The sequence below is a fragment of the Furipterus horrens genome, unplaced genomic scaffold (assembly GCF_987537825.1).
Source record: "Furipterus horrens unplaced genomic scaffold, mFurHor1.1.pri manual_scaffold_7, whole genome shotgun sequence".
NCBI classification, from domain to species: domain Eukaryota; kingdom Metazoa; phylum Chordata; class Mammalia; order Chiroptera; family Furipteridae; genus Furipterus; species Furipterus horrens.
The window spans coordinates 102,254,398-102,280,055 of NW_028327177.1; the positions used below are offsets into that span (position 1 = coordinate 102,254,398).

A 25,658-nucleotide genomic window follows, 5' to 3' on the forward strand; every position below is an offset into this window, starting at 1 on the left:
AAACCAGTATTAGATGAAATGTTAAAGGATCTATTTTAAGAAGATGAAAAAGAAGAAAAAGAAAGATAAAAATATGAACAATAAAATGGCAATAAATATATATCTATCAACAATTGAATCTAAAAAACAAAATAAACAAACAAGTAGAACAGAAACAGACTCACAGATACAGAGAACATTTTGATGGTGTCAAGTGGGAGGGGTGGGGAGACGGGTGAAAAAGGTGAGGGAATAAGAAGCACAAATTGGCAGTTACAGAACACCCATAGGGATGTAAAGTACAACACAGGGAATATAGTTAATATTTTAATAACTATGTATGGTGTCAGATGGGTACAAAATTTATTATATTACTTAGTAAATTATATAATGGGGTGTACACCTGAAACTAACGTAATATTGTACGTCAACTGTAATGGAAAAATAAAAAATGATTTAAATAACTTTTTTAAAGTTAAAAAAAGACTTTGATAAGTTTCTATTATATGATCGAGAGAGAGAGAGAGAGAGAGAGATAAACTAGAGATGGTTCTCTTCAAGAAGCTGGCAGACTGAAGTGGGGAAACCAGACCTATGAACTGGAACATTCCTTGATAATCTACCCTGTGCCCCATAGGAGTGACACATAGATTACCATGGGTCTGGCTGGGATCAACAGCAGGGGCTCCCAGAGGAGGCAAAACCTGAGTTGGCCCTGGTGGATGAACAGGGCTGACCAGTAGGAAAGGAGGGAACCCCTGATGCCCACACAAGAATGATGTATTCTGGACTGATAGGTGACTCTCAGGAAACACTAAACCGGCTCAGAGAGGTGAGGGGACATACCCAAAGTCATGCAGCTAGAAGCAGTTTTGCATTTTGAATCCAGATGACCCAAGATCAGAATCTTCACTCTGTTACTTAATCTACTCTAGCTATGGCCCCCTGGATAAATTACTCAATGTTTTTCAGCTAGAAAGACAGAACTAGAACCTGCTTACAATATTGACCATGAAGGTTAAATGAGACAATGCATGAAAAACATCTAGTAGAGTCATTGGCATGTGGTAATGTGGATGGGGAGGTGTTTGAAAGATTAAACACTTGCACAGCACAGACACTGAGCAATCAGCAAAGATCTGTACTGCACACCATACTGGGAGAATAGCAGCTCTGGAAAGTATTACTGGAACGCTGTTACTTGTGTGATAGTCATCATAGTAATAGTAATAGCTATGAATGAAGACACAAGCCCTACCTGGAGAGCCTGCCCCATTTTCCCCACCTTCTTCTGAGCAAACCTTTTCATCCAGAATCCTTTGCACATTTATAGGTTCAATTTACCAGCTACAAAAGTGCTTCTCTGCTTAGTATTCACCTGAAGGGCTAAATCTAAATTATAACATACTTAGGGAAATGCTACCTCTGTGAAAAAGGTCTGTGATGCTTTATCCCCCTGCAAAAGCACTTTCTTGGCACTCAAATTAGTTGCTCACTGAAATCCTCCCTCCCAGCTGCTCTGTGAAGCTGAGAGATGCTCCAAACCTTCTTTGCATAGAATATTGTTATTCTTTAACTAGCCAAGCACCTCTCAGCTCTTTCCAAATTCTGACTTCCCTTATTTTAAATACATTTGAATGGAATTCCCTGTAGCCTTTTTCTTTTTTCCCAACTGTCCAAATAGCAGCAACCTACACTTCTAGAGAGAGCATTTTTATCAGGTATGTCCCCTGGAAGCTGAGTGGTATCAAAACTAAGGAGTCAGAATAGAAGGGACTCTGCCACCTCAGCTCCAGAGCACGGTTTGCATGCAGTGCTAGTATCCCAGAGGGAATCCAGCCTTTGTCCAGAATAGATCTTTTCAAACAAGGAGTGATAGTTTGGGGAAATATTAATCAATACTATGGGGGAGGGAGACTTCTGTGGTCAAACAGCATTCAGAAAGAGGTCAACAGGTTTATTTATTGCAAAACTTTTCAGAGCCTTCCATATACTAATGTAAAGAGTGGGCAGCTGTTCCCAACTCCACTCATTCCTCCCTCCCTCTCCTCCCACCACTTTCCCTTCCTCCCTCCCTCTTCTGGACATCTTGAAGTACCAGTGTTTTAGAAAACACTGTTCTGGAGAAAGAAAAAGCCTTAGTCCCAGGAAACCTCTGGCTTTCTAGAACTATCCAACTTGATGGCGAATATCCACCTTCACCAAGAGGCAAGTTTTAGCCCCACTGTGTGTCCTTCCACACCACACTCCTGCTAGGGAAGGGCTCCCAGCTCCAGGCCTTGAAAAGGATAAGCCAAGCTCAGGACAGATTCCGCTGGGAAGGGCAGTTGAATATGGATTTTATGCAGGGGAGGAGGAGGGATCAGGAAGGCCATCACAGCTTGAAAGTGACTTATAAATAATATCATCTAGAAAATCATACTGGGCGACTCTTAAACATGAATGGTCATCAGAATACCCTGGAGAACTCATTAAAATACAGATTGCTTGGCCCCACCCACAGAGTTTCCCATTCAGCAGTTCTGGGGTGGGGGGCAGGGCAGGTTTTGCATTTCTGACAAGCCCTACATGATGCCAATGCTGCTGGTGCTGACCACACTTTCTGAACAAGTGCTCCAGCCTCTGCGGTCCCAATGCCCCAGTCAGGGAATCCATAGACTGTCCTCTCAGCAACACTGAGCCGGGCTCCAGGCATAGGACAGGTGGCCCTCAGCCCAAATGAACTCACTAAGCTCCTGCGGCAGCCAGAAGATACATGTCCTTCTCCCTGCCTCCCACCACCCCGACCCCAGAGCAACTCTAATTATCACATGACCTTTATTGATTTACAAACATTTAGTGAGTGCCAACCATGTGCCAAACCTGGGTCAACAGTTACCCTTCCTGACACTTCAAAGCTCATAGCCCAGTGGTCGTAAAAAGGGAGACAGAAAGGGGGAAAGAAGGGGAAGGGTCTAGTGAAGGAACTAGTGTAAATGACCCACGGACATGGACAACAGGGTGGTGACTGACTGTGGGAGAGGGGGGAGGTCAGTGGGGCAGGGGAGAGCAATGAGGGGAAAATGGGGCAATTGTAATAGAACAACAATAATAAATAAATAAATAAAATAAAGGTGGGGGCCAGAGAAGAAAAAAGGCAATTATAAAATGGGGTGGCAGCTTTTGCCTCACCTCCCCCAAGTCCTTCCAGTGCTCAATTGAGAAATGGGAGACTTCCTTGAGTCTTCTTTTCTCCAATTCTTCTTCTGAAAGATTTCCTAACATCTGTCTACTTCTCCTCAGCTACTCTGTCACTCAGGTGATCACTGCCAGATGCCTGGAGAGCAATAACTGCCACCCACCCCACTGGTCTCCTCAGTCCAGGATGGTCTTTTAAAAATAAAAAAAAAAAATTAAAAAAATAGGATCATGCTACTCCCTACTTATGATGCCTCAGTGACTCCCACTCTGCCCTCATCACCATCTCCAGCCCCACAGGCCTCTCTTTGCCTCACACTGTCCCATGGCTGTTCCTTCTTATCCCCTCAGGTCTCTACTTAAATGCCACTGCCTCCAGAAGCCTTCCCTGACTGCCACTCTAGTTCAGTGTGGAGGATTAAAGAGAGCTGCAAATCCTTGGGTAGTCCTCAGCTAGAGGAGGGCTTTGTTTCCCGTCCTCTTGACGCTGAGCCAGGGCTGACAGTGATGCTACCCCCTTTCCCGGCCTCACCTTGAAGAGGACTGCAGCATCCCCAGTGCTCTCTCAGAGCCCTGAGAGACCATGCCTGAAGTCCAACATCTGGCTAAAACACCGGACAGAGAGGCTCTAGCCTGGAGAAAGAGGCAGCTCAGCCGAGCCCTGCCGTCCAGCCGTCCCCACCAAAGCGCCAAGGATATGGGTGAAGCTGCCTTGGACCTTCCAGCCCAGCCCAGCCGCCATCTGAATATCGCCAAATGATCCCAGTTGACGTCACATAAAGCAGAAAAATCACCTAGCTGAGCCCTGTCCAAATACCTGACCCACTAAATCATGAGCTACATTAAGTTTTGGGGGAATTGCTGATACGCAGAATAGATAACCAGAACACAGTGTATTATATTTACTTCCATCCTAGCAATCATTTGATGGCATGTTGTCTTTCTGTTGTTGTTGATGTTTGATTCTTCATTTCTCTTCTCCACTAGTTGCTAAATTCCACCGCGGCAGGAACCAAGTCTATCTTGTTCACCACTTGAAACCAGGGTCTGGCATATGGCAGGGGCTCAATAAATATTAGATGACTAAGCAAATCAACAGGTACAGAATATTACAGGCACACAGAGGAACCACTAGGTCAAACTCAAGACAGCTTTCTGGAGAATGTGACATCTAAACCCTGACCTGGAGAGCAAGCAGGTGCAGGGCTCAAAGAGCGGAGCCAGAGGGGCTGGGTGGCTGCCCCAGCCATCCCAATCATGGCCATTCCCCAAGCTATGTGTTCCATCTCTCCAAAGAGAATATCTGAGAGCAGGGACTATGTCTCTTTAATCTTTGTGTCTTCAGCACAGGTCAAGAAAATAAGAGGTCCTCATTACATGCATTTCAACTAAATAAACGGCTGACATGGCTTCCTGGAGACAGGAGCCTGGGCTGGAATTCAGGAACCCTGGGTTTTCCCACTCAACAGCTCGCTGTGGGATCTTTGTAAAATAAGCCACTCGGCTTGTCTGGCGCTCAGTTAGCTTGAGATAAAAACACTGGCTTCTCTCTATGTCCCTGGCTTATAAGGATTACAACAGAGAAAAGATGGCAGAGTGCTTTGAAAAGGGTGTGATTAGATCAGAAATATGTGATGGTAGAAAAGAAACATGTGATGGTATTTTTTCTCTCAATATTCAGCCTGCCCCAGGTAAACCATCAGAGCCATCATTTGAGCCTTTTGTTGAATCGTGTGCCTCACAGAAGACAGACCAAGTAAGTCTAGCCGTGGACACAGCACCTCCTGGGCAACTGTAATTTTTTTTGTTTAGGTGGGTAGAGAGCAGCTGGGGCCCATAGCAAAAGGAGGAATATTGGACTTAGAGTCAAGAGACCTGAGCTTCTGTTATGGACTGAATATGTGTCCCCCCAAGTCATGTTAAAACTGTACCCTCAACCTGATGGTATTAGGGGGTGGGGCCTCTTGTAGGTAATTAGGATTAGATGAAGTCATGAGGGTGGAGACCCCATAAATGGGATTAGTACCCTTGTAAGAGTCACTAGAGCTTGCTTCCTCTCTCTGCTCTCTGCCACATCAGATTACAAGGAGAATTAGCAGTCTACAAGCTGAAAAAGGGCCCTGATCTCGAACTTCTGACCTCCAGAACTGTGAGAAATAGGTTTCTGTTTATAAGCAACCCAGTCTATGATGCTTTGTTAGAGCAGCCAAATACACTAAGATGGTTCCCATCCCAGTTCTGCCACTAATTTGCTGTGTGATCTTGACCAAATCCATTTCCTCTCTGAACCAAATCTCAGCCAGAGTGAACTTTATAGACTTAGTAAATCCTCTGCCTCCCTTTCTCCCACTCATTGGCAAACATCCCATCTCTGCCCAGCACTGGGCTGAATGCAGTGGGAATAAAATGACAAGACCCTGGACCCTGCCCTCAAGGCCCTAAGAGGCTACCTAGAAGACAGATAGAGACTCTTAAATGAAATATCTGTAAGACAGCAGGACAAGGCTTCTCCGGACAGCCAGGATGAAGATCCTGTGGGCTGAGCTCCAAAGAAGAGGCAGCCAAGGGTCACTGCTGGTTGGCCCTGGGGTCAAAGGGCAAGTCCAGACATCCCCTAGAGACTCCTACTTCCAAAAGCCACTGGGGGCTCTGCCGTCACATTAGCATTGTGCAGAGGGCCCGCACCAGCTGCACCGACCTGGCCCACTCCCTAATTAGACTTTCATACTGTGTCAAGCAGCTTGCTAGGCCCGACTGCCAGCTGGGGCTCCTGTTCCGTCTGGTGGCTTTGGTTAATGAACCCATGAAGGGTTGGCTGAGCTCATTACAGGCAATGCAAGGGGAACAGGGGACCCCCGCCTTTTCCCTCTCTTCCATGTTCACACTGAGAATGGGAAGGGAGCGGATTCCAAACCAAGAGGAAGGAGGGGGGCAGGAGCTGATGCTCCAGCCTAACCACACAGCCCTGGATGGCTCAAGTGACAATTCAGCCTGAGTCTTGGGTTTCTGAGCATGTGTCTGCTTCTGTGGTTTTAGGAGAATGTTCAGATTCCTGGGCTGCATCCAGGCCGTTGCTTATCTCAGGCTGAGGAGGCAGAACCAGAGTGATAGTTCAAATCTGTCTCCAATGACTGGTCCACAGACATGTTCAGACAAGCTGCTTTCTCAGAATTTCACTGTCTTCATCTTTAAGATGGGGTAGTTAAACCCACCTGGCACAAAGTAAGTGCTCAGTTAATACCCTCAATAAATTATTGTTGCTATTATCAAAAGACAGAAAAGGCACCAAAATGTGAGCAGCAGTTGCTTCTGAGTAGCAGGACTGTGAGATCTTCTTTCTCCTACTTTTCTGTATTTTCTAAAGTGTATACAATGAGCATTTCACTTTTCTACTTGAAAAAAAATAATCCCACAAAATGTCTCCAAAAAATGTATCAGAAAAATGAGATTACCTATGTGGAAGGACCTAGACAGTGCCTGGGAGGAAGTTATTAATGGGAGATTCCTTCTGCAGTGAAAGTTTAAAGAGATGAGGCTCAGTAGAAAAACAATCATGGTATTTGCAACAGAGTAATGAATTTTTGCCCTTTAATGAAGCAATTTCTTATTCCCAAGTGTCAAGAGAAGAAAGCACAAAGTGAGTGTTCAAATGCAGTGGCCCAGACTGAGGAGGACGATTAGAGGAGTTTAAAGGAAGCATGTCCCTGGCCAGAGTGGAATGCAAAGTTACAGAGGAAGGCAGCCCATCGATAGATGAATGAATAAACAAAATGTGGTCTGTGCATAAATGGAACATTATTCAGCCTTTAAAAGAAAGGAAATATGTCATAGAGGACAAATACTGTGTGATTTCACTTACATGAGGTCCCTAGAACAGTCAGATTCAGAGAGACAGAAAGCAGAACGGTGGTGGCCAGGGGCTGGACGGAGTTTGTGTTTAATCGGTCCAGTGTTTCAGTTTGGGAAGTTCTGGAGGTAGATGGTGCTGATGGCTGCATGACAGTGTGAATGTGTGTAACATGACTAAACAGTACACTTAAAATGTTAAGATGGTAAATTTTATATTATGCCTATTTTACCACAAATTATAACTATGTTGAAAGGGAGGAAAGAGATTGGACACAGAGGAAAAAGGCTCAGGTCAGGAGGGTTGAAGCGAGTCTCTGGTCGCCTGGGGCTGAGGGCCATTTATGGGAGAGATGCTCTGAGAAGAGGGAAACACCTGGGGATGTGGCAGAGGAAAAGAGCCCAGCGGGGTGAATGTGTCCCAGTGAGGTTGTAGCTCCTGCCTACACTTAGGAGACTTCTGAGCAGAGAAGGTTATTTTTGTTTTTTGTTTTTTAAATTTATTTGTTTTATTTTTAGAGAGAGAGGAGAAAGGAGAAAGAGAGGGAGAGAAACATCACTGTGTGGTTGCCTCTCACTCGCACCCCCAACTGGGGACTTGACGTGCAACCTAGTTATGTACCTTGACTGGGAGTCAAACCAGCGACACTTGGCTCGCAGGCCGACGCTCAATCCACTGAGCCACAGCAGCCAGTGCTTTGAGCACAGGTTTTATAGCTGGTGGCCTCAGAGTCCCCACATACCTGAGGGGACGGTGCCTCCAGGAACTCAGCAGTTGGGGTGTGAGGAATGAGCACACAGAGAGTGTGAGTGATGCAAATAAGTAATAAGGCAGCGAGAGAGCGCAGCACAGGCCCTCCAGGGGAGTCAGGAGGAGAAATGCTTTGAGCACCAGGTCCACGGAGGAAAAATTCCGGGGTCCTTCTGCTGAAGGAATTCGGAAGTGGGCTGGCTGACCCTGAAGTACAAGAGGACTGGACAGGGCCAGGATGCCCTGAAAGGAGGCGGGGTGTCACCTTCGCCTAAATGGAGGCTGGCTAGCACAGTGCCTGGGAGAATAAGAATGACAGCAGCAACAATTTATTGAGCACTTACTGTCTGGGACCAGCAGTCTTCTCTCATTACTCATTTATTCCCTACAGCATCCTTACGCGGAGAAACTACCGGTAGTTCTGTCTTCTCTTTCTCCTAAGGAAGACTGAGGCTTGGAGGTGAACCGCCCTGCAGGCCCCGGGCCTCAGAGGCAGCCGTCTCTCTCCAATGATTCCTTTTGCCTCCTTTCAGCTTTGCATCCAAGAGCCCGCCCACCCCGGCACTGCCTCCCCTCGCCCAGACCCCTTCTCTCTTCTTACTTGAACTGGTGCTCCCGGGAGCTGCGGATCTTGGAGGAGAACCGCTCAGCCAGCTTCTCCAGGCTGCGAGAGTACTCAAGCTCAATCTCAGCTTTCCGGCGGAAAAACTCCTGGAGGTCCTGTAGCAGCTGCAGCCGAGACTCGGATTGCTGCTCCAAGCATTTGAACTGCTCCACCAGTTGCGTACGGATCTCTGCAGGCAGAGGCGAAGGTGAGGAACAGGAGGTCAGGCTGGTGGTGGGGACAGCAGTGGGACCCGCCCAGCTGACCCAGTGCCTCCCCCCAACCACCACCCAGAACCTTGCCCGTTTTTGCCACATAGTCTAACCCAATGCTTCCCAAAGCTGAACCACTGCGTATCGGCACCACAATTTCTGCCACACCCACGTGCCTCCAGCATTATTTCTTCTGTTTCATCTGGTAAAGTGGCTCACTTTTCTTACTGCAATATACTTATTTTAAATGTACAGTCTTATGTCACTACAGTAAGGGGGCAAGTAGGACCACTTTCAATTCAATGAAAACAAAAATTTTGTAAAATTCTCTCTAGAGACTTGCTTATCAAAGGCCCTAAGCCTAAGCTACTCACTGTTTAATCAACAAAAGGAAAATGGGAATGTGAGTGGTGTTTAAAGAGAGATGTTGTCAGGACTGAGAAGGGGCTGAGAGGGGATGCCATTCACTCCTGGGTCTGAGTGTTATTTAAGGCCATCTCCATGTTCCTCTCTGAATTATCTTGAGCTCCATGCATAAACATCTCAAGTCCCACTACAGGAATGTAGCCCACACTTCAGGAAATACTGATGGAGCAAACTAGGTCTGTGCAACCAGGGCAAAAGTTCAAAAGCTGGGGGTGAATGGGTGATGGAGATAAAAATCACAGCCAGCAAATCCCAATAACTACTGCCAACCTATTATCAAGCTCATTGTGTTGTCCCTGCTCTAACTCTTTCCCAGCCATCCCACAAGCTGCTCAACAAATCAGTCTCCCCACAGCACTCTGCTCACACCAGTGTCCTGCTCAACTCACCCCGTGGCTCCTTCTGCCTGAGTGTTCAGTCCAACTGCCTAGCATGGAATTTGAGGTCATCTACCACCCCGCCCCAAACTTACCCTCTCAGAATTTATCCCCAATACTCTGTAAAACCATCCAAACCACTCCTTGAAATACCTAATCCCACCTGCATTAATGGGCACCCTGTCTGAAATGGTGGCCAGCACTGTCTTAGCATCATTTAGAGAAGTGCTCTTCAAAGGGGGCAGCCTTATGGTGGGGTACATGGAGACTTCCCAAGGGGTAGACAGGCAGGAAGATTTATTAGCTAGAGATGGTATTTCCATTCCCACTCTCCTGTCTGCCTGAGAATGTGTCTCAGTCTATGACATGACCCCTCTCTTTTTCCACCTCCCTCTTCACAGTCCTTCTGCCTCTTTGCAGAAGAAGGACCAACTTCTCCCTCATCCAGAATCTGACTATGGTTCAGTGTCCCTAACTGTCAAGATATGTGGGTATCCCCCAAAAAATGGACAATGGAGAACGTTGGTCAATCTAGGGGCCATAAACCCTTGCTACTCAAAATGCGATGCACGGCTCTACAGCATGGGCATTGCTGATGGGTTTATTGGAAATGTAGAATCTCAGGCTCCAACCCAGATCGTCTGAATCAGAATCTGAATTTTATCAGGATATCCAAACGGTCTTTACACACCTAATATATGAGAAGCACTGCCATCAACCACCCCATCCACCTCATTTTGAGAAGTATTTCCCATACTAGTTTTTTATGCTCAGTGGTTATTTATCAAGGTATAAAATATTGATATTATTTTGGTAAGTTGTGTGATAAATCAATCCAAGAGAAAAATAGAGTTTTATGGTCAAAGGAAATTTTTTAAATATCCATTTCCATTCACATACATATTTTGGGTAAAAAGCAGTATGATAGAGTAATCAGTAAAAAGTTTTCCAAGCATAAAAATATAGTTAAATAAAATTCTGTTAAGGAAGTAGACAGGAATTATGAGTTCAAGAAGGTAAAGAAAGAAACAATGTAGAATTTCTGACTTGTGCAGGTAATTTTTGAAGAATGGTAGTGGATATTAATGGAGGTCTGTCTAGAAAAAGTCCAGCCATTGTTAATATAACGAGAACAGTTTGCGTGACATTGATGTAACCTGGCAGCAAAGGAGAGTAGACTGGAATGCACATGCATGAACAATGATGACTCCACTGCACTAGTCAGTGGGAGCAGTAGATGCCATTGAGTGAGCCTGTGTACTGTGTGATTGTTGCATTCAAAATGCATTGAGCATGTAGAACAATGAATCTGCATCAAATTTTGCATTAAGCTTGAACATTCCTCCACGGAAGCTATTTGGCTAACTCATAAGGCTGCAGCTATGGGCAACTGATGCCTGGCAGCTTCATCATGTCTCATGAAGAGTTTTTTGGTAAAACATCAAATCACCCAGGTGACTCAGCCCCACTACAGTCCAGATTTGGCACCCTGCAACCTCTGGCTTTTCCCAAAACTAAAATCTCCCTTGAAAGGGAAGATATTTCAGAACATTGATGAGATTCAGGGAAATACAACAGGGCAGCTGATGGTGATTGGGAGAACTGTGTGAGGTCCCAAGGTGCCTACTTTGAAGAGGACTGAGGTGTCATTGTCCTATGTACAATGTTTCTTGTATCTTGTATGTTCTTCAAAAAATGTCTCTATTTTTCATATTATGTGGCTGGATACTTTCTGGACAGACCTCATGTTATAATATTTATCCTTTGATCTGTCAATTACACTCATGGATGCATACCCAAAAGAAATCAGTGTTTATATTCATAAAATATATACAGAGAAGAAAAACCCACAGAAGCTTTATAGCCAAATGCTAGAAACAACCCAAAATTTCCATTAAGAGTAAGCAAGATTTTTTAAATGTGAAATATTCATTTAATGGAATACTATAAAACAATGAAATATGAACTACTGCTACCTGCAGCAACATGCTTGAATCTCACAGACTGCATGCTGATTGAAAGAAGCCAGGACAAAGGAAACCATGCAAAACTAGTTTATGGTGGTATATATTGATATGATGATGATGGAGGTAGAATAAATGGTCATCTTTGGAGGGATATTGAAAGAGAGGGGGCACAAAGGAGCCTTCTGGAATGCTGAATATATACCCCACCTGCATCTGGGTAGTCAGTACACTGGTAAAAATTAATTGAGCTGCATGCTCAAGATCTGTTCATTCTATTGTATATAGATGATACTTCAATAAAATGGCAAAATTAAAAACTGTTATGTTACTTTCCATTTGATACATTTGAAAGAGTAGTGTAATGTTATTCCACAAGGTCAATATTTACAACATAGCAGAAATTATATCCTTTGAAACTACTTAAACTTATAATGAAACATTTCAGATGTCAAGTTAAAATGTGTGAGGCAAAGGAGACTTTTTTTATCCTGAAGTTCATTTAGAGGGTAGGCAAGCAAAAAAAGTTTTAAAACCAAAACCACTGCTGTAGAGCCCATGTCAAGCACCACTCCCCCCAGGAAGTCTGGACTGCTCAGCCTTTGTGACCCTCCTCTGAACTCTCATGGAACTTACAGTTACTCTCAGACCACCTCATGCTGTTCTTTAATTCTTTTATGTATGTGTGTCTTATCTGCCTTAGCTCCTCAAATGAAATTTAAGCTCTGAGGGTGGACTCTCTCAGCACATATGAGTCATCAGGATATAAATATCTGTATAGCCAATTATCATACTATTTACCTTTACCAAGTGCTTTTACTCAAGGACATTAAGTGTTGTAATTATGGGAGTCTCTCCCAACACAAACATACACACACACACACACACACCACACACACTCACATATATACATACCATAAAAACACACCACACATACCCATATACCCCAAACACACCCTACATACCACACACATACATACCATACACACACCACACATCATTCACACATACTACACATACAGCATACACCCACCATACACACCACACATTCACACATGCATGTCACACACTCACATATACACAGTGCATACCACACACCTGCATCATATAACACATACCACACACAACACATATCACATAAACTCACACACAGCACACACAAGATGTGGATATTGTTATTATCCATTTGTGCAGATGAAGAAACCAAGGCTCTGTGTAAACCAAAATCAGAAACTTGTCCAAGGTCACACTTCGTTCTAGAAACTGTAACAAATTATGTAGGTACACCTATGACATGGCCTACTTGTTGAATTGGATTCAGATGCCATCATTCCAAGTATAAAACCTGCCATATCAACTCATAATTATAAAAATGCTTTCCAAATATTTTTCAAATTACTTTTTCAGACCATCCACTATTTGAGAGTCATAAAAATCCTAATAATCCCTAGTACTTCTGGAGCACATCATTTGTTCCAGGTCTGGTGCTGAGTTCTTCAGATATTTATCTCACATAATCTGCACAGCATCCCTATAAGGTGGGAGCTACTAGTGTCCCCCCACTTTTTCCCCATAGATGAAGATGTGGAGGCTCAGAGGTAAGTAGCCTCTGGTCTTAACAGCTGGTGTATGGCAATTAAGCTAGAAATCAAGCCCAGAGCCTTCAGATGGGAACAATGGCCCTCCTGACACCACACTAGACTGAGGCCGTGTTATTAAAAAAAAAAAAAAAAAGCCTTAATCCATCTGTATTCAACCTCTTGTATCCTTTTTGTAACAAGATGGTGGTCTGAAGACACAATATTTATTAGAAATGCTGCAGCCACTGCCTCTCTCCATTCCAGGACATGATCAGGAGCCAATGTTCTCATATTTTAGAGGAAAAGCTCATAAATCACACTGTGATGACAGGAGCTGATTTGGAAGGAGCAGAGAAACCTCCCCCAACTCACACAACCAGCTGGAGCCTCCCAGGCTGGGTAACGCGTGGAACCTCTAGCAGCTTGGCCGCCTCAGAGCCAGTCTTTCTAACAGGAAAGGGCCCCTGCGGGAGCACTGACTGCAGCCTGCCTGCCCTGGAACCCTGAGGGGATTTGATTACCCATCTCTTTACTTCTAACTCCCTTCCAAGTTGCTCCTCCTCGGGGCAGGCACAGATTTGGTTTTTCTCCTTGAAGGTTACAAAAGGAGCCAAAAAAATAAAATAAAACAGAATTGCTCCCAAGGCACAGACTTCATTTAGCAGACGTTCCCCCCAGGGGGGTGGTTCCAATCACAGCACAACAATGGGTATCGAGAAATGAACGGGGGCTGGGGCGGGGAGGAGAAAGGCTTTGATCTCAGAACCTTGGAGCTGAAGATGACCTCCTTGATGGCCTCCTGCAGACTCCTGGGTTACAGACAGAAGCATGAGGCCCAGAGAAGGGGCCGAACTAATTCTGCAACCCAGGTCTCCTGAAGCACAGCTCTCCCCATGTCAGTCTCCTGAGAAAATTCTCCACGGCTCCTTGCTGTCTACAGAGTCAAGGCCAAACTCCTCTGACATTCAAAGCTCGAGAATCTACAGCCTGCATGTCCATCCCTCATAATGCTCCTGCTTACTCTCCAAGCAACAGTCTCTCCAAAGACCCTTTGTCAGTTCTGTCACTCATGGCAATAGCTAGGGCGACCCACGTTATGGGAGAACAAATTTCCTTACATTCCCTATCCCACTCACGATCACACTCACTGGCAGAGAGCTCAGAAAGATTCTTCAGATCCAAGGTCATTAGGAATTGTACTTTTTAATTAATGGACTGCTTTTAGAGCAGTGTTAAGTTTACAGAAATATTAACCAGAATGTACAGAATTTCCATACACCCCTTGTCTCTCTCTTGCACATTTTCCCCATTATTAACATCTTGCATTTGAGTGCTATATTATTACAACTGATGAACAATATTGATACATATTAATAACTAAAGTCTATAGTTTACATTAGAGCTCAGTCTTTACTGTTTTCCATTCTAGGGTTTAAGTAAATGCATGACATGTATTCATCATTATACTATCATACAGTGTGTTTTCACTCCCCAAAAAGTCCCCAGCGCTCCACCTATTCATCCTTCCCCTTCCTCCTCTCCCCAATCCCTGGCAACTACGTACTCATCTTTTCACTATCTCTATAATTTTATCTTTTCCAGAATAGCATACAGTTGCAATCATACATTACACAGGCTTTTTAAGCTGGCTTCTTTTAATTAGTAATAAGCATTTAAGGTTCCTCCATGTCTTTTTATGGCTTGATAGCTCATTTCTTTTTATTACTGAATAATATTCCATTGTCTGGAATGATACTCAGTTTATCCATTCACCTATTGAAGAACATGTTGATTGCTTCCCATTTCTGGTGATTATGAATATTTTGTGCAAATCTTTGTGTAGACAGAAGTTTTCAGCTCATTTGGATAAATATATCTTTTTAATTAATTAATAAACTATACTTAAGAGCAGTTTTAGGTTTATAGAAAAAAGAGAATTTTATTTTTAGATAGGAAATACAGGAATTTTTAAAATTAATACAAAATTCAAAAGGTAAAAAGTGGTATTAAGAGAAGAGTCTTTCTCCTACCCCTGTTGACCAACCCCCTGGTCTCCCTGTAGCAAGGCAACCACCAGTTCATGTGCATCTTTCCAGAAATAATGGCATATTTCAAGTATATTACCTTTCTTTTCATACATATTATAGCATATCACCCACAGCATTCTGTACCTTACCTTTTAAGAGTACATAGGGAAATTTAGTTCATATCTTTTTATAAAGAACTTCTTCATTCCTTTTTACAGCACTATAGAATTCCTCTTTTGAACCATTCCTCTTTTCTGAATTTTTAAAAATAATCTTTTACTATCATCAACAATGCCAGAATGCATAGCCACACACAGCTCCATTTTGCACATATGCAGGTACATATTTTGTGTAAAGTGGAAGTGCCAGGTCAAAAGACACCTGTATTAGAATTTTGAGACTGCTAAGCTGCCCTCTTCTGAAATGGCACCAATTTGACGCCCACCAGAAATTTATGAAAGGGTCACAGGGACTACTTAAAGAGAAGACATATAATAACCTTGGGTGGGGCCCAGGGAGTGGTAGGATTATAGGTAACACAAAATTGGCCTTCATTGTTGAAATTTAGTTGTAGTGATGGATACAGGGAAGAGGTTTGCTGTACTATTCTCTCTATTTTTGTAATGTTTGAAATTTTCCATAATAAAAAAGAGAAAAAAGAAAGGCAGACAAAGCCAGAAACTTGATACAAAGCCTGCAGCTCTGGATAACAGGTCTGACCGGTTAGGAATGCCAATAACTTATCCCCAGAGGCCTCTGTCCCCAGCCTGCAGATGGCTGTCCTGGGTTAGAAAGAGGGGCCAAAGCATGACCCTAAGAACAATTTTAAATACAGTTTCCAAGGCTCCACCCAATTCTAATTCTCGGACCTTGTCCTGAGAACGAGGTAACTTTTCTGACTTCTCTTCAGATGGTGAGGCCCTACTCTCACAGTCCATATTCATCCCGAAAATCAAGCTCACGTAAGTGCTTGGCGCCTCTGCTCCACAGAGGCAGCTGGTATAACCTCCCCACTATAGAGTTTCAGGAGCTAACAAGGAGGATGAACTGTATGGTATGTTACAGCTGGCAGGGCCTCATCACATCTATGCACAATCATGCCTGATTATCACCACATCCAATGAGGCTGGTACTATTATCATTCTTATTTTATAGATGAAGCAATTGAGACTCAAGGAGCCATAGTAATTTGCCCAGGATCAACTGGAAAGTGGCAGAGCCAGGGCTCAAATCTGGAGTAAGAGGCGGACAGGAACCAAGATTATCCAGTATCCAAATCAAGGTGCTTTCTTGGGGATCCAGTGTCTGCCCTTTCAGGGATCATGTCCTGCTCCACCTCCTATCTCCACCCTGCACTCCATCTGTCATCTCAGTGCCATTCTCACTGGTCCTGGCTGTCATCATATCCATCCCAGTGCATCCTGACCTTGACCTCCGGCCTTCCTGTGGTGGAGGGAAACATCAGCTTGCTAACACAATGTAGCAGGCTGTGGGTTTACCTACCCAGGAGGGTTCAAATTCTTACCCTTTCACATGTTCATCCAGACAAACCTGTTTCCTCATTTCCTGGGACTCAATTTCCTCTGTAAAATGAAAATGATAATAATCTATCTCATACTGTTGTTGTAAAGATGATAAGTGATCATTTGAGAAAGCTCTTAGTACAGTGCTACATCTATTTTAATACTGCACTGTCCAACACAGTAGCCCCTAGCCACATGTGGCTATGTAAAGTTGATTAAAATAAAAAATATATTCCTAAGTCACACTTGCCACATTTCAAGAGCTCAAAAGCACATGTGGCTAGTGGCTACTATACTGGACAGCACAGAATATTCCCATCGCTGCAGAAACTTATTTTGAACAGCACGGTATTGGAGGCTTAATATAGGTTAGCTGTAATGGTCATTTATTGTTATTGTTTTTCGTGGCCATTTCTCATCTCCTCAAATGGAAAACAAGGTCCTGAGAGTCAGTGATAACACCCCTGTTTTATTACTAAGAATTTGTGCACAACCCCTACAACAAAAGCAGCCTAACAGGGTCTGTGAGGCCCTCAGAACAGCACAGTGACGGAGACTCCCTCTCATTGCCACCAGCCCAACACCCATTATCGTGAAGGAGAGGGAAGTTGTGTGGCAGAGTAGATCGACCCACAGAGCTTGGACTCCAGCTGCTCTCATGAGGTGAAATATTGTCTCTGCCAGGTGAGGTCTTGGGCAGGCAAGTCATTTTCTCTGAACTATTTTCCCATCTGTAAAAGTCAGGTAACTATGCTCATCCTGCGGACTTGCTGCAAGGTTCAGACTAGCAGTAATGGGTGTAAGTGCCAGGCACCTGGAAGACCCTCAGCAAACAGCCTCACAGAGAGGTGGCACATGCTCACAGACTTTGGGGATGCAGGAAGGGCACATGCTCACGGGCTCTCGGGGACAGCCAGTCTGGGCTCCAATTCTGGTTTTCTCCACTTTGTAGAAGTCGCTTCAGCTCTCTGAGTCTGTTTTCTCATGTGTTATATGGGGAATAATAATATCTTCCTGGTGGGTTTATCAAAAGAGAGACGGTATGCATATCAAGCACCTGGCATGATGCCTGGTGCAGAGTAGATAAGCAGTAAATAGCAGGAATGAGCCATCACTGCCGCTGTAGCCACCGAGAGCGAGCACGGAGCACTCTCGGTGTTTTCCAGGCCTAGCTTGTGCCCTCAGTCCACAACCTCACAAGAAGGTTGAATTACTTGCAAGCATTCCTACCCCTGGCCTCTCAGGCTGGTCCCCTCCTCCTTCTCTACCCGCCCCACAAGCCTGGGCCCATGTTCCATTCCTTCTCTGGGCCCTCCACAAAAGGCTATGCATCCGCGCCCCTTCTCTCAGCCTCCAGTGTGTGAAAAGACTGTTGGGGGCCCTGTGCCCTGAGGGCTCCCAGACTCCACGCCTCTTCCCTCCCAGGAGGGCACCAGCTGCCAGGCCAGACACAGCTGCCACCCGCCATTTCCCAGGCAACCCGGCAACCACTGCCTGTCCAGCTATGCCAGCCACTGTCCCTGCTGCCTCCACATTGGATGGAGCCAGCCTGCTATCTGGGAACAAGCTTTCTCTTTGCACATGCCAGCAGTTTCTGAAACTTTGTATTGTCTCCCTCATTAGGCCAAGGACCCCTACCAGTGACATCAGTCTGCCCTTTATTAGTCTTGACCAATCCCATTCACAGCCATCATTGCTTCTGACCTCCAGAGGGCTGCAGGGAGGGTATGGGTGTCACACTATTTTACAGGTGGGAAAATCAAGGCCCAAGGGAAGAGAAAGGACCTCCTTGAATCACAAGATTCCAACTCTGACTGGCCTGACCCTGACAGGAACTGCCCTGGTCTAGCATTGATTCCATGAACCAAAGGGAGTAAGCCCCAGCAAGGGACTGTTAAATGGGCGGCTGGGTGATACAATACCAAGAACTCAGACTTGATGAGTTCAGAGCCTGGCCATGAAGCTTGTTAGCTGTGTGACATTCAGCAAGTCAGTAACCTCTCTGGGCCTTGGCTTTCTCATCTGCAAAACGGAGGGAATAACAGCAGACAATTATGGCACTGCGTGCTTCCACAATTGTCTCCTTGTTAAGCAAAGCAGTAAATATTATGCTATAGCCTTAAGAGAGCTACACTGTTATCCCATTTTGCAGAGGAGGACACTGAGGCAGAAAGGTGAAGTGACTTGGCCTAATTTCACCTAAACATTAAGAAGTCTTTGGGTTCCAGATTTTGTTCCTCTTGCCAGGGATGGTTCCTATGTGCTTGCTATATGTACCATACCAAGTCAGCCAAGTTTTTACAGTCTGTCTTTAGCATCTCACAATTACTCAGTGTAGCAAAAATCAGGCTTGGCACAGATAGCCAAAACTCCTGAGGCTTTCTTGAAGCAAATTATACCTGCTTCCATCTTTTGGGGGTGGGGAAACACATATTGCTGGGAAGAAGCTGGGTGACATGATTGGCATGTCCCCCTCCACTTCTTCTCACCACCGCTCCCTCCCTCCCAAAAGGAAGTACAGTATATGGACTAGTGTTTTGAAAAAATAAGAGTTATCGAATAATGGTAATGATGATGCTATCTGTCAACCAGGAAAATCTTTAAGTAAAAGGAAATAATATTATTCCAAACACTCTAGGGAATTAACATTGGATATACATTCATGACTAGAGATGGGAGGCAGGAGATTCCCATTTTCCAAATGGGTCCAAAACAGAGATCCAGCTCCATAGCCTCCAAGTACCCAACCTGGATTGCTAAACCAGTTCCCTTGAACAGAAAGAGGAAAGCAGAGTGGTTTGGGAAGAGTGTTTCCCCACAGCATCTGTGCCATGTCCAAATAATAGCCATTCCCTCTCATATAGAAGTCAGAAGTTCCCTCTCTGCCTTCCTGATGTTTGGTGAAATGCAAAGAAGGGTCAGACTAAGGCCATGCTTCTTCCTACCAGAAGCTCTGAGCTAAAATGGGCCATGATCAATTTCAACACAATATTAATATTCACAGCTTCTCGGCCCAATGGTCCCTGAAAGATCAGTTGCATTTGAATGGGAAGAGATCAGGATTCATTAATGCTAAATTTCCAGCTGCGTTCTCTGAGGAGACTGCTGCTTTTTATGTTTTCAAGCCTACCATGCTCCAAGAACTAAAATAGAAATCAGAGAACTGGGGCCAGCCTGCAAACATCTAAGCGTTTCCCAAACTTTAGAGCCATTTTCACAACGTGTCCTCTCTAAAATCATCTGTTCTATATTAATTTAATATATTTCTTTAAATCACCTTGCTTTTTACATCAGATGATTCATAATATTGCTGTAACTGAAAAAAACCTGAATCGCTCACCATTAATGGAAAGTAACTGTAAAAATAAATACATTGAACACAAAATAATGTTATTAAATTCTACCTAGATTCTGTATCTTGAGACCTGCTTTCTTTTTGATAAAAGGAGTTTGACAAGTATTATGGAGAGTGTAAAAGGCATGTAGAAACTAATGGCAACTATCTCCTTAAGGTAATCAGGAGGGTTGAAGAAGAATTAAAAAGGAAACAACTGTCTATCTCTGTGAGTCAATGCTATTTAGTTTTGTCTCTGTGAACCACCTAAAATCATCATCATCATTTATATACATACATATATATCTCAACAGTGGTATTCTACCCATCAAGAAATGGTGGTTGGTCCAACCCCAGTACCATAACTTGGATCTCCTGGCTGCTTAGCCAATGCTCAGCTATTTTGACTGCAGTTATTTATGTTCAAGTCTTTTCTGCCCTATTGTGATGAAAGGCAGCTAGCACAGTGCCAGTGCTGGCCACCAAGTCGGTTCCTCACAAATATTTTTAAATTGACCAATTAACCAGTAAAACGAAATGATGAGGAAATTATCCTGCACTATCCAGGTGGATCCTAAGTGCAATCACTAGCGTTCATGTAGGAGAGAGAAAGAAGGAGATCAGCACAGACAGAAGAGGAGGAGGCAATGTGACTACAGAGCCAGAGACTGATGGTATGGCCACAAGCCAGAGAATGCCTACAGCCACCATAATTTGGATTCTCCCCTAATGTCTCTGGAAGGAGCAAGTGAGATCCTGCTGTGAGAAATGCTCACAATAAAAACACCGGGACATAGGACTTAGCAAATGAGGCATTTGTTTATTCACAGGTCTGCAGAGCTGGGCACAGCCAGCCAGGGCATGCACACTGAAGCAGACAAAGCAAACTGGTTTTATCCTAATATGAGTAGCAGTCCCATTCCTCCTCCCTCCTCTTCTTCCTCCTCTGTTTTTCCATGCTGGATACTCCGGAGTTACAATCTAACGCAATTAACTAAATTAACTGAGTGATTAACTAAGGGTAATCTGGTTATAGGTCTGTCTCCAGCTCTCCCTTAAAGATTCCCTAACTTGTTTGCTGAGCTGTCTAGCTACATTTTCCCATTTCCCTATGTTTGGGGATGAATATCTTCCCCTCTTTAATCTCAAAGACATTTGTGATGAGCAGCAAAATGTCATTTCTCGACTTGTATACTAATATTTTCCCTTTGCTTTACTGTTGACTCAGAGACCAACCCCCTGATGCAAGATTCAATTACAGTTGTCCTTAGCTGTTAATTATTTCCTACTGGTTTGAGAGTCACCAGCTTCTTTGTCCATTACACTGCCAACCTCTTAATTTTAGCCCAGTGAAACTGACTTCAGACTTCTGACTTCTAGAACATGAGAGAATTAATGTGTATTATTTTGTTACAAGATATGTGTTCGTTTATTACAGAGGCCATAGGAGACTAATGCAACATGCATTAGACCACTTTGAAAGTTCTAAAGAATTATAGAATATGATTTAAGCAGTGAATGATATAGAAAGTCAGATGACCAGAACAGGGAGGGACCATGGGTGCTGAAGAGTCAGCTGAGGCCTCATGAAGGCAGAGAGTACTGAGGCAGGTCTTGTAGGATCTGGACAATCAGAGAAAAGGAGCAGGATGAGCAGGATATTATATTAATATCACATACACCTCACGCATTTACTGCTGTCCTGCTATATCTGTGTTAGAGGGCAGGAGGAGCTGAGATGGAAATATAATACAATAGGATCCCTCACCTTAAGGAATTCTCAATGTACTGGGAAGATAAGGTATACCTAGGTGAAAAACTAATTAGCAATATGAGATGAAATAATTTCCCTTCTAGGATCAGATGCATACACAAAAATATATGTTCAGGAATATTTATCATAATATTGTTTATAAAAGTGAAAACTTGGGCACAACATAACTGGCACATCCATGCAACAAACTCCTATGCAGTTTTAAAATCATGTAAAATAATTGAGGTCCTTGGAAAATGCCCATAATATATAGTTAAATGACAAAAGTGAATTATAAAAATAGGATGTAAGGCTTAGTCCTCCCAAAATATAAATACAGCTATTTATACACAGAAAAAAACTGAAGAATATCTTTATCTCCAGGTAGTGGGTTTACAGATTGATTCATTCCTTTATTAAATATTTACCAAGCACCTGTGTGCTGAATATTTTAGGCTTTGCAGACCATACAGTCTCTGTTGCAACTACTCATTTCTGCTTTCATAGCACAAAAGTAGCCACAAGACAGTATGGCAATGAATGTACATGGCTGTGTTTCAATAAAACTTTATTCACAAAAACATGCAATGGGACAGATTTGGCCTGAGGGCCATAGGTTGCCTACTCCTGTACTAATCACTGTGCTTTTCTATATTTTTTTCAAATCTTTTACCTAATAGTCATTATTCCTCTAGTATGGAGAGGGGCAAGAAAAAATTTTAAATGCCTACTATCGGTGGCCCTGGCAAGGCCATGGTTGGGTCATAGTAAGCTAACATCTCTTGTAGGGATGGCAAGCTCAAATATCTCTGGGGATTAGGCAGGTACCAAAAATGTGATTAGAGACCTGGTATAAAACAATACAGAGAGCACAGATCTGACCAGATACATTCAACTTCACTCTTTAATCTTAATGCTATATCTGCTAGACAAAAACAACATATGAACCTCAAGCTTATTACTCTGGAAAACCCTCCCAAGAAATGTCACTTTAGCTAGTGCCAGTCCTGCTGGATTCATACCCAGGGCAGGGAGGCCCCCACACTGCCACAGCTGTCCCCACCTTGACCCTATTAACTCATGCCGAAATGACCAGCCCTGGCAAGAGCTGTTAATGTTTATTGAGAAGGTGCCTCCAGCCATGTGTGCATTCACCTGACAGTAATAGGATACAAGATGAATTTCCTTGACCTTCTGATGAGAATGCCACATGGAAGAATATCCAAGGCCACAGTGAAGCCCAAATATTTTATGCACATTGCATGTACTGCTCAGAAGGCTTGCCACAGGATGCAAAGGCAATACATCAGGCAGAGTGATTTATGTTTCTGAAACCACGTGACTTATTGTCCATTACCTCATCCCAGCAACTTTGCAAATTGTTGCCAATTGATTTTTGGAAAGGAGAAACAAAAAGGGCCTGATTTCAGGTGTGTGTGTGTGTGTGTGTGTGTAAATTTTCAAAAAGGTCAGTGAATGGGGCCTGATTATTTGAAGGAGTTTCATTTTCATGGTGCACGTGAAGCAAGTCAGTATAATTATATTATCAATTCTTGTCAACCTTCAAGAGAAACTCTTAAGGAGGCCCTCCATACTTTTGAGGATAGATGAAATACAGCAACACATAAAAGGAATTCAGACTTCCAGCCAGGATTGAGGTGTAGAGAGACACACTGCGTCTCCCTCCACAACTAAGAAGGAATACAACTACCTCAAAACTAGAGACAACCAGAAGTTCCAGAAAATCGAGCTGCAAGGAAGTCCAACAAACAAAAATATAAAGAAGAAATATTCATCCAGACAGGTAGGAGGGGTGGAGCCGGGACAGAGAGGATGTGGTGTGGTGGTGGCAGCAGCAGGCCAGCGGAAAGGGGAGTTGCATATTTTAAAAAGTGGGAGGGATGCCTGGGGAGTGCTCCCAGCACCAGACTAGACGGCACAGCTCACAGTTCCAGTGCTGGGGACAATAAAGCCTCATTGCTTCTGACTGAGCAAACCAGTGGAGGTTGGAGTGGAGGAAGAACCTGCTGGTCTCTCAGCAGAGTCCGCTTGTTTAAAGGGCCCCCACAGTCCTAGAATATCTGCAGACCCACTGATTCTGGCAACAATGGCCCGGGCAATAGCTAGAGAGCCACCAGTCCTATACAGAAGAGGGAGAAGTGCCTGGAAAAGGGGCAAGTGGTGAGCAAGCAGCATTGTTCCCTCTCTGACCCCTCCTCTGCATACAGCGCCACAACGTGATGAAACAGTCGCCCTGTACTGATGAATACCTAAGGCTCCGCCCATCACCATGTAACAGGTGCGACAGCTCTACTTAAGACTAAGAGGCAAACAAACACAGGAGCCTGTCAAGATGAGGAGTCAGAGAAGTATGGCCCAAAAGTGGGAATGAATCAAAATTCCAGTGGGAGAACTAAGCGACAAGGAGATAGCCAACCTAACAGATGTAGAGTTCAAAACACTGGTGATAAAGATTCTCACAGGCTTGACTGATATACTTGAGTATGGCAAATGCATCAGGGAAGAGGTGAAGGCCATGCTAAATGAAACAAAGGAAAATCCACACAAAACCAATGGTGAAGGGAAGGAAACCAGGGTTCAAATCAATGATTTGGAACATAAGGAAGAAAAAAACACTCAACCAGTACAGAATGAGGAAATAAGAATTGAAAAAAATGAGGAGAGGCTTAGGAACCTCTGGGACAACTTTAAACATGCTAACATATGAACCATAAGGGTGCCAGAAGAAGAGGAAGAGCAAGAAATTGAAAACCTATGTGAGAAAATAATAAAGGGAAACTTCCCAAATTTGGCAAACCAAATAGACATACAAGTCCAGGAAGCACAGAGAGTCCCAAACAAGCTAGACCCAAAGAGAACCACACTAAAACACATCATCATTAAAATGCCAAAGCTTCAAGATAAAGAGAGAATCTTAAAAGCAGCAAGAGAAAAGAAGAGTGTTACCTACAAATGGGATGCCTATAAGACTATCAGCTGATTTCTCAAAGGAAACTTTTCAGGCAAGAAGGGACTGGCAAGAAGTATTCAAAGTGATGAAAAGCAAGGACCTACAACCAAGATTACTCTATCCAGCAAAGCTATCATATAGAATGGAAGGGCAGATAAAGCGCTTCCCAGACAAGGTAAAGCTAAAGGAGCTCATCATCACCAAGTCATTATTATATGAAATGTCAAAGGGACTTACTTAAAAAAAAGATCAAAATTATGAACATTAAAATGACAACAAACTCACAACTATCAACAACTGAATCTAAAAAATAAAAACAAAATCCAACTAAGCAAACCAGAATAGGAACAGAATCATAGGTATGGGGATCATTTGGAGGGTTATCAACTGGGAGTGGGGAGGGGGAGAAATGGGAAAATGGTGCAAGGACTAAGAAGTATAATTGGTTGGTACAAAATAGACAAGGAGGAAGTTAAGACTAATAGAGGAAAGGGTGAGGCCAAAGAACTTATATGCATGACCCATGGACATGAACTAAGGGAGGTAGGATTGCTGGAGAGAAGGGGGTACTGGGCAGAAGGGAGCAAAGGGACAAAAATTGTGACTACTGTAACAATATAATCAATAAAATATACTTTTTTTAAAGAAAGGAATTCAGAGAAGTACCTTCTCAAATGCTGAGTCTAGCAAACTTTTAGGAAAAGCCTCTGAAAAACAAAACAAAACTGTTAGAGTTGTCTAATGGCTTATAACGAGTTACAAGCCTGAGCACCAATAATGTATCAATACATGCTATGGTCTTGTAACTCTATTTCATACTCGAACATGGACTTGAAAAAGTAAGTCTGGGTTAGTTCCAGCTCTGCCTTGGGCCATTAACTTCATCCATAAACTGGGATTAATGATACCTACCTATGAATTGTGAAAAAATTAAATTTGGAAATATATATACGTAGAAGAGTTCTATAAACAGTAAAAAGTTCTACAAATAAGTGTGATTCTTCATCATGGTATAATTATTATTAGTTCATAAGAGTCAAAAGTATTGCTTGCATAAGCACTGACTGCAATATTGACACAAGATTTAACCAAAGAGGAAAAAGTTGCAGCTCCCTTAGCAGACCCCAACTGTCT

The 25,658-nt window shown here is 43.5% G+C and overlaps 1 protein-coding gene across 1 annotated transcript in view; it reads right to left on the bottom strand.

Moving 5' to 3' along the window:
• Nucleotides 1-25,658, bottom strand: part of SRGAP3 (SLIT-ROBO Rho GTPase activating protein 3) — a 248,754-nt gene that overhangs the window by 120,005 nt on the left and 103,091 nt on the right. Inside the window, exon 2 of the mRNA XM_090284101.1 lies at nucleotides 8,355-8,547. Coding sequence (XP_090140227.1) covers nucleotides 8,355-8,547 — 193 coding nt within the window. The remainder of the gene's footprint in view (nucleotides 1-8,354; nucleotides 8,548-25,658) is intronic.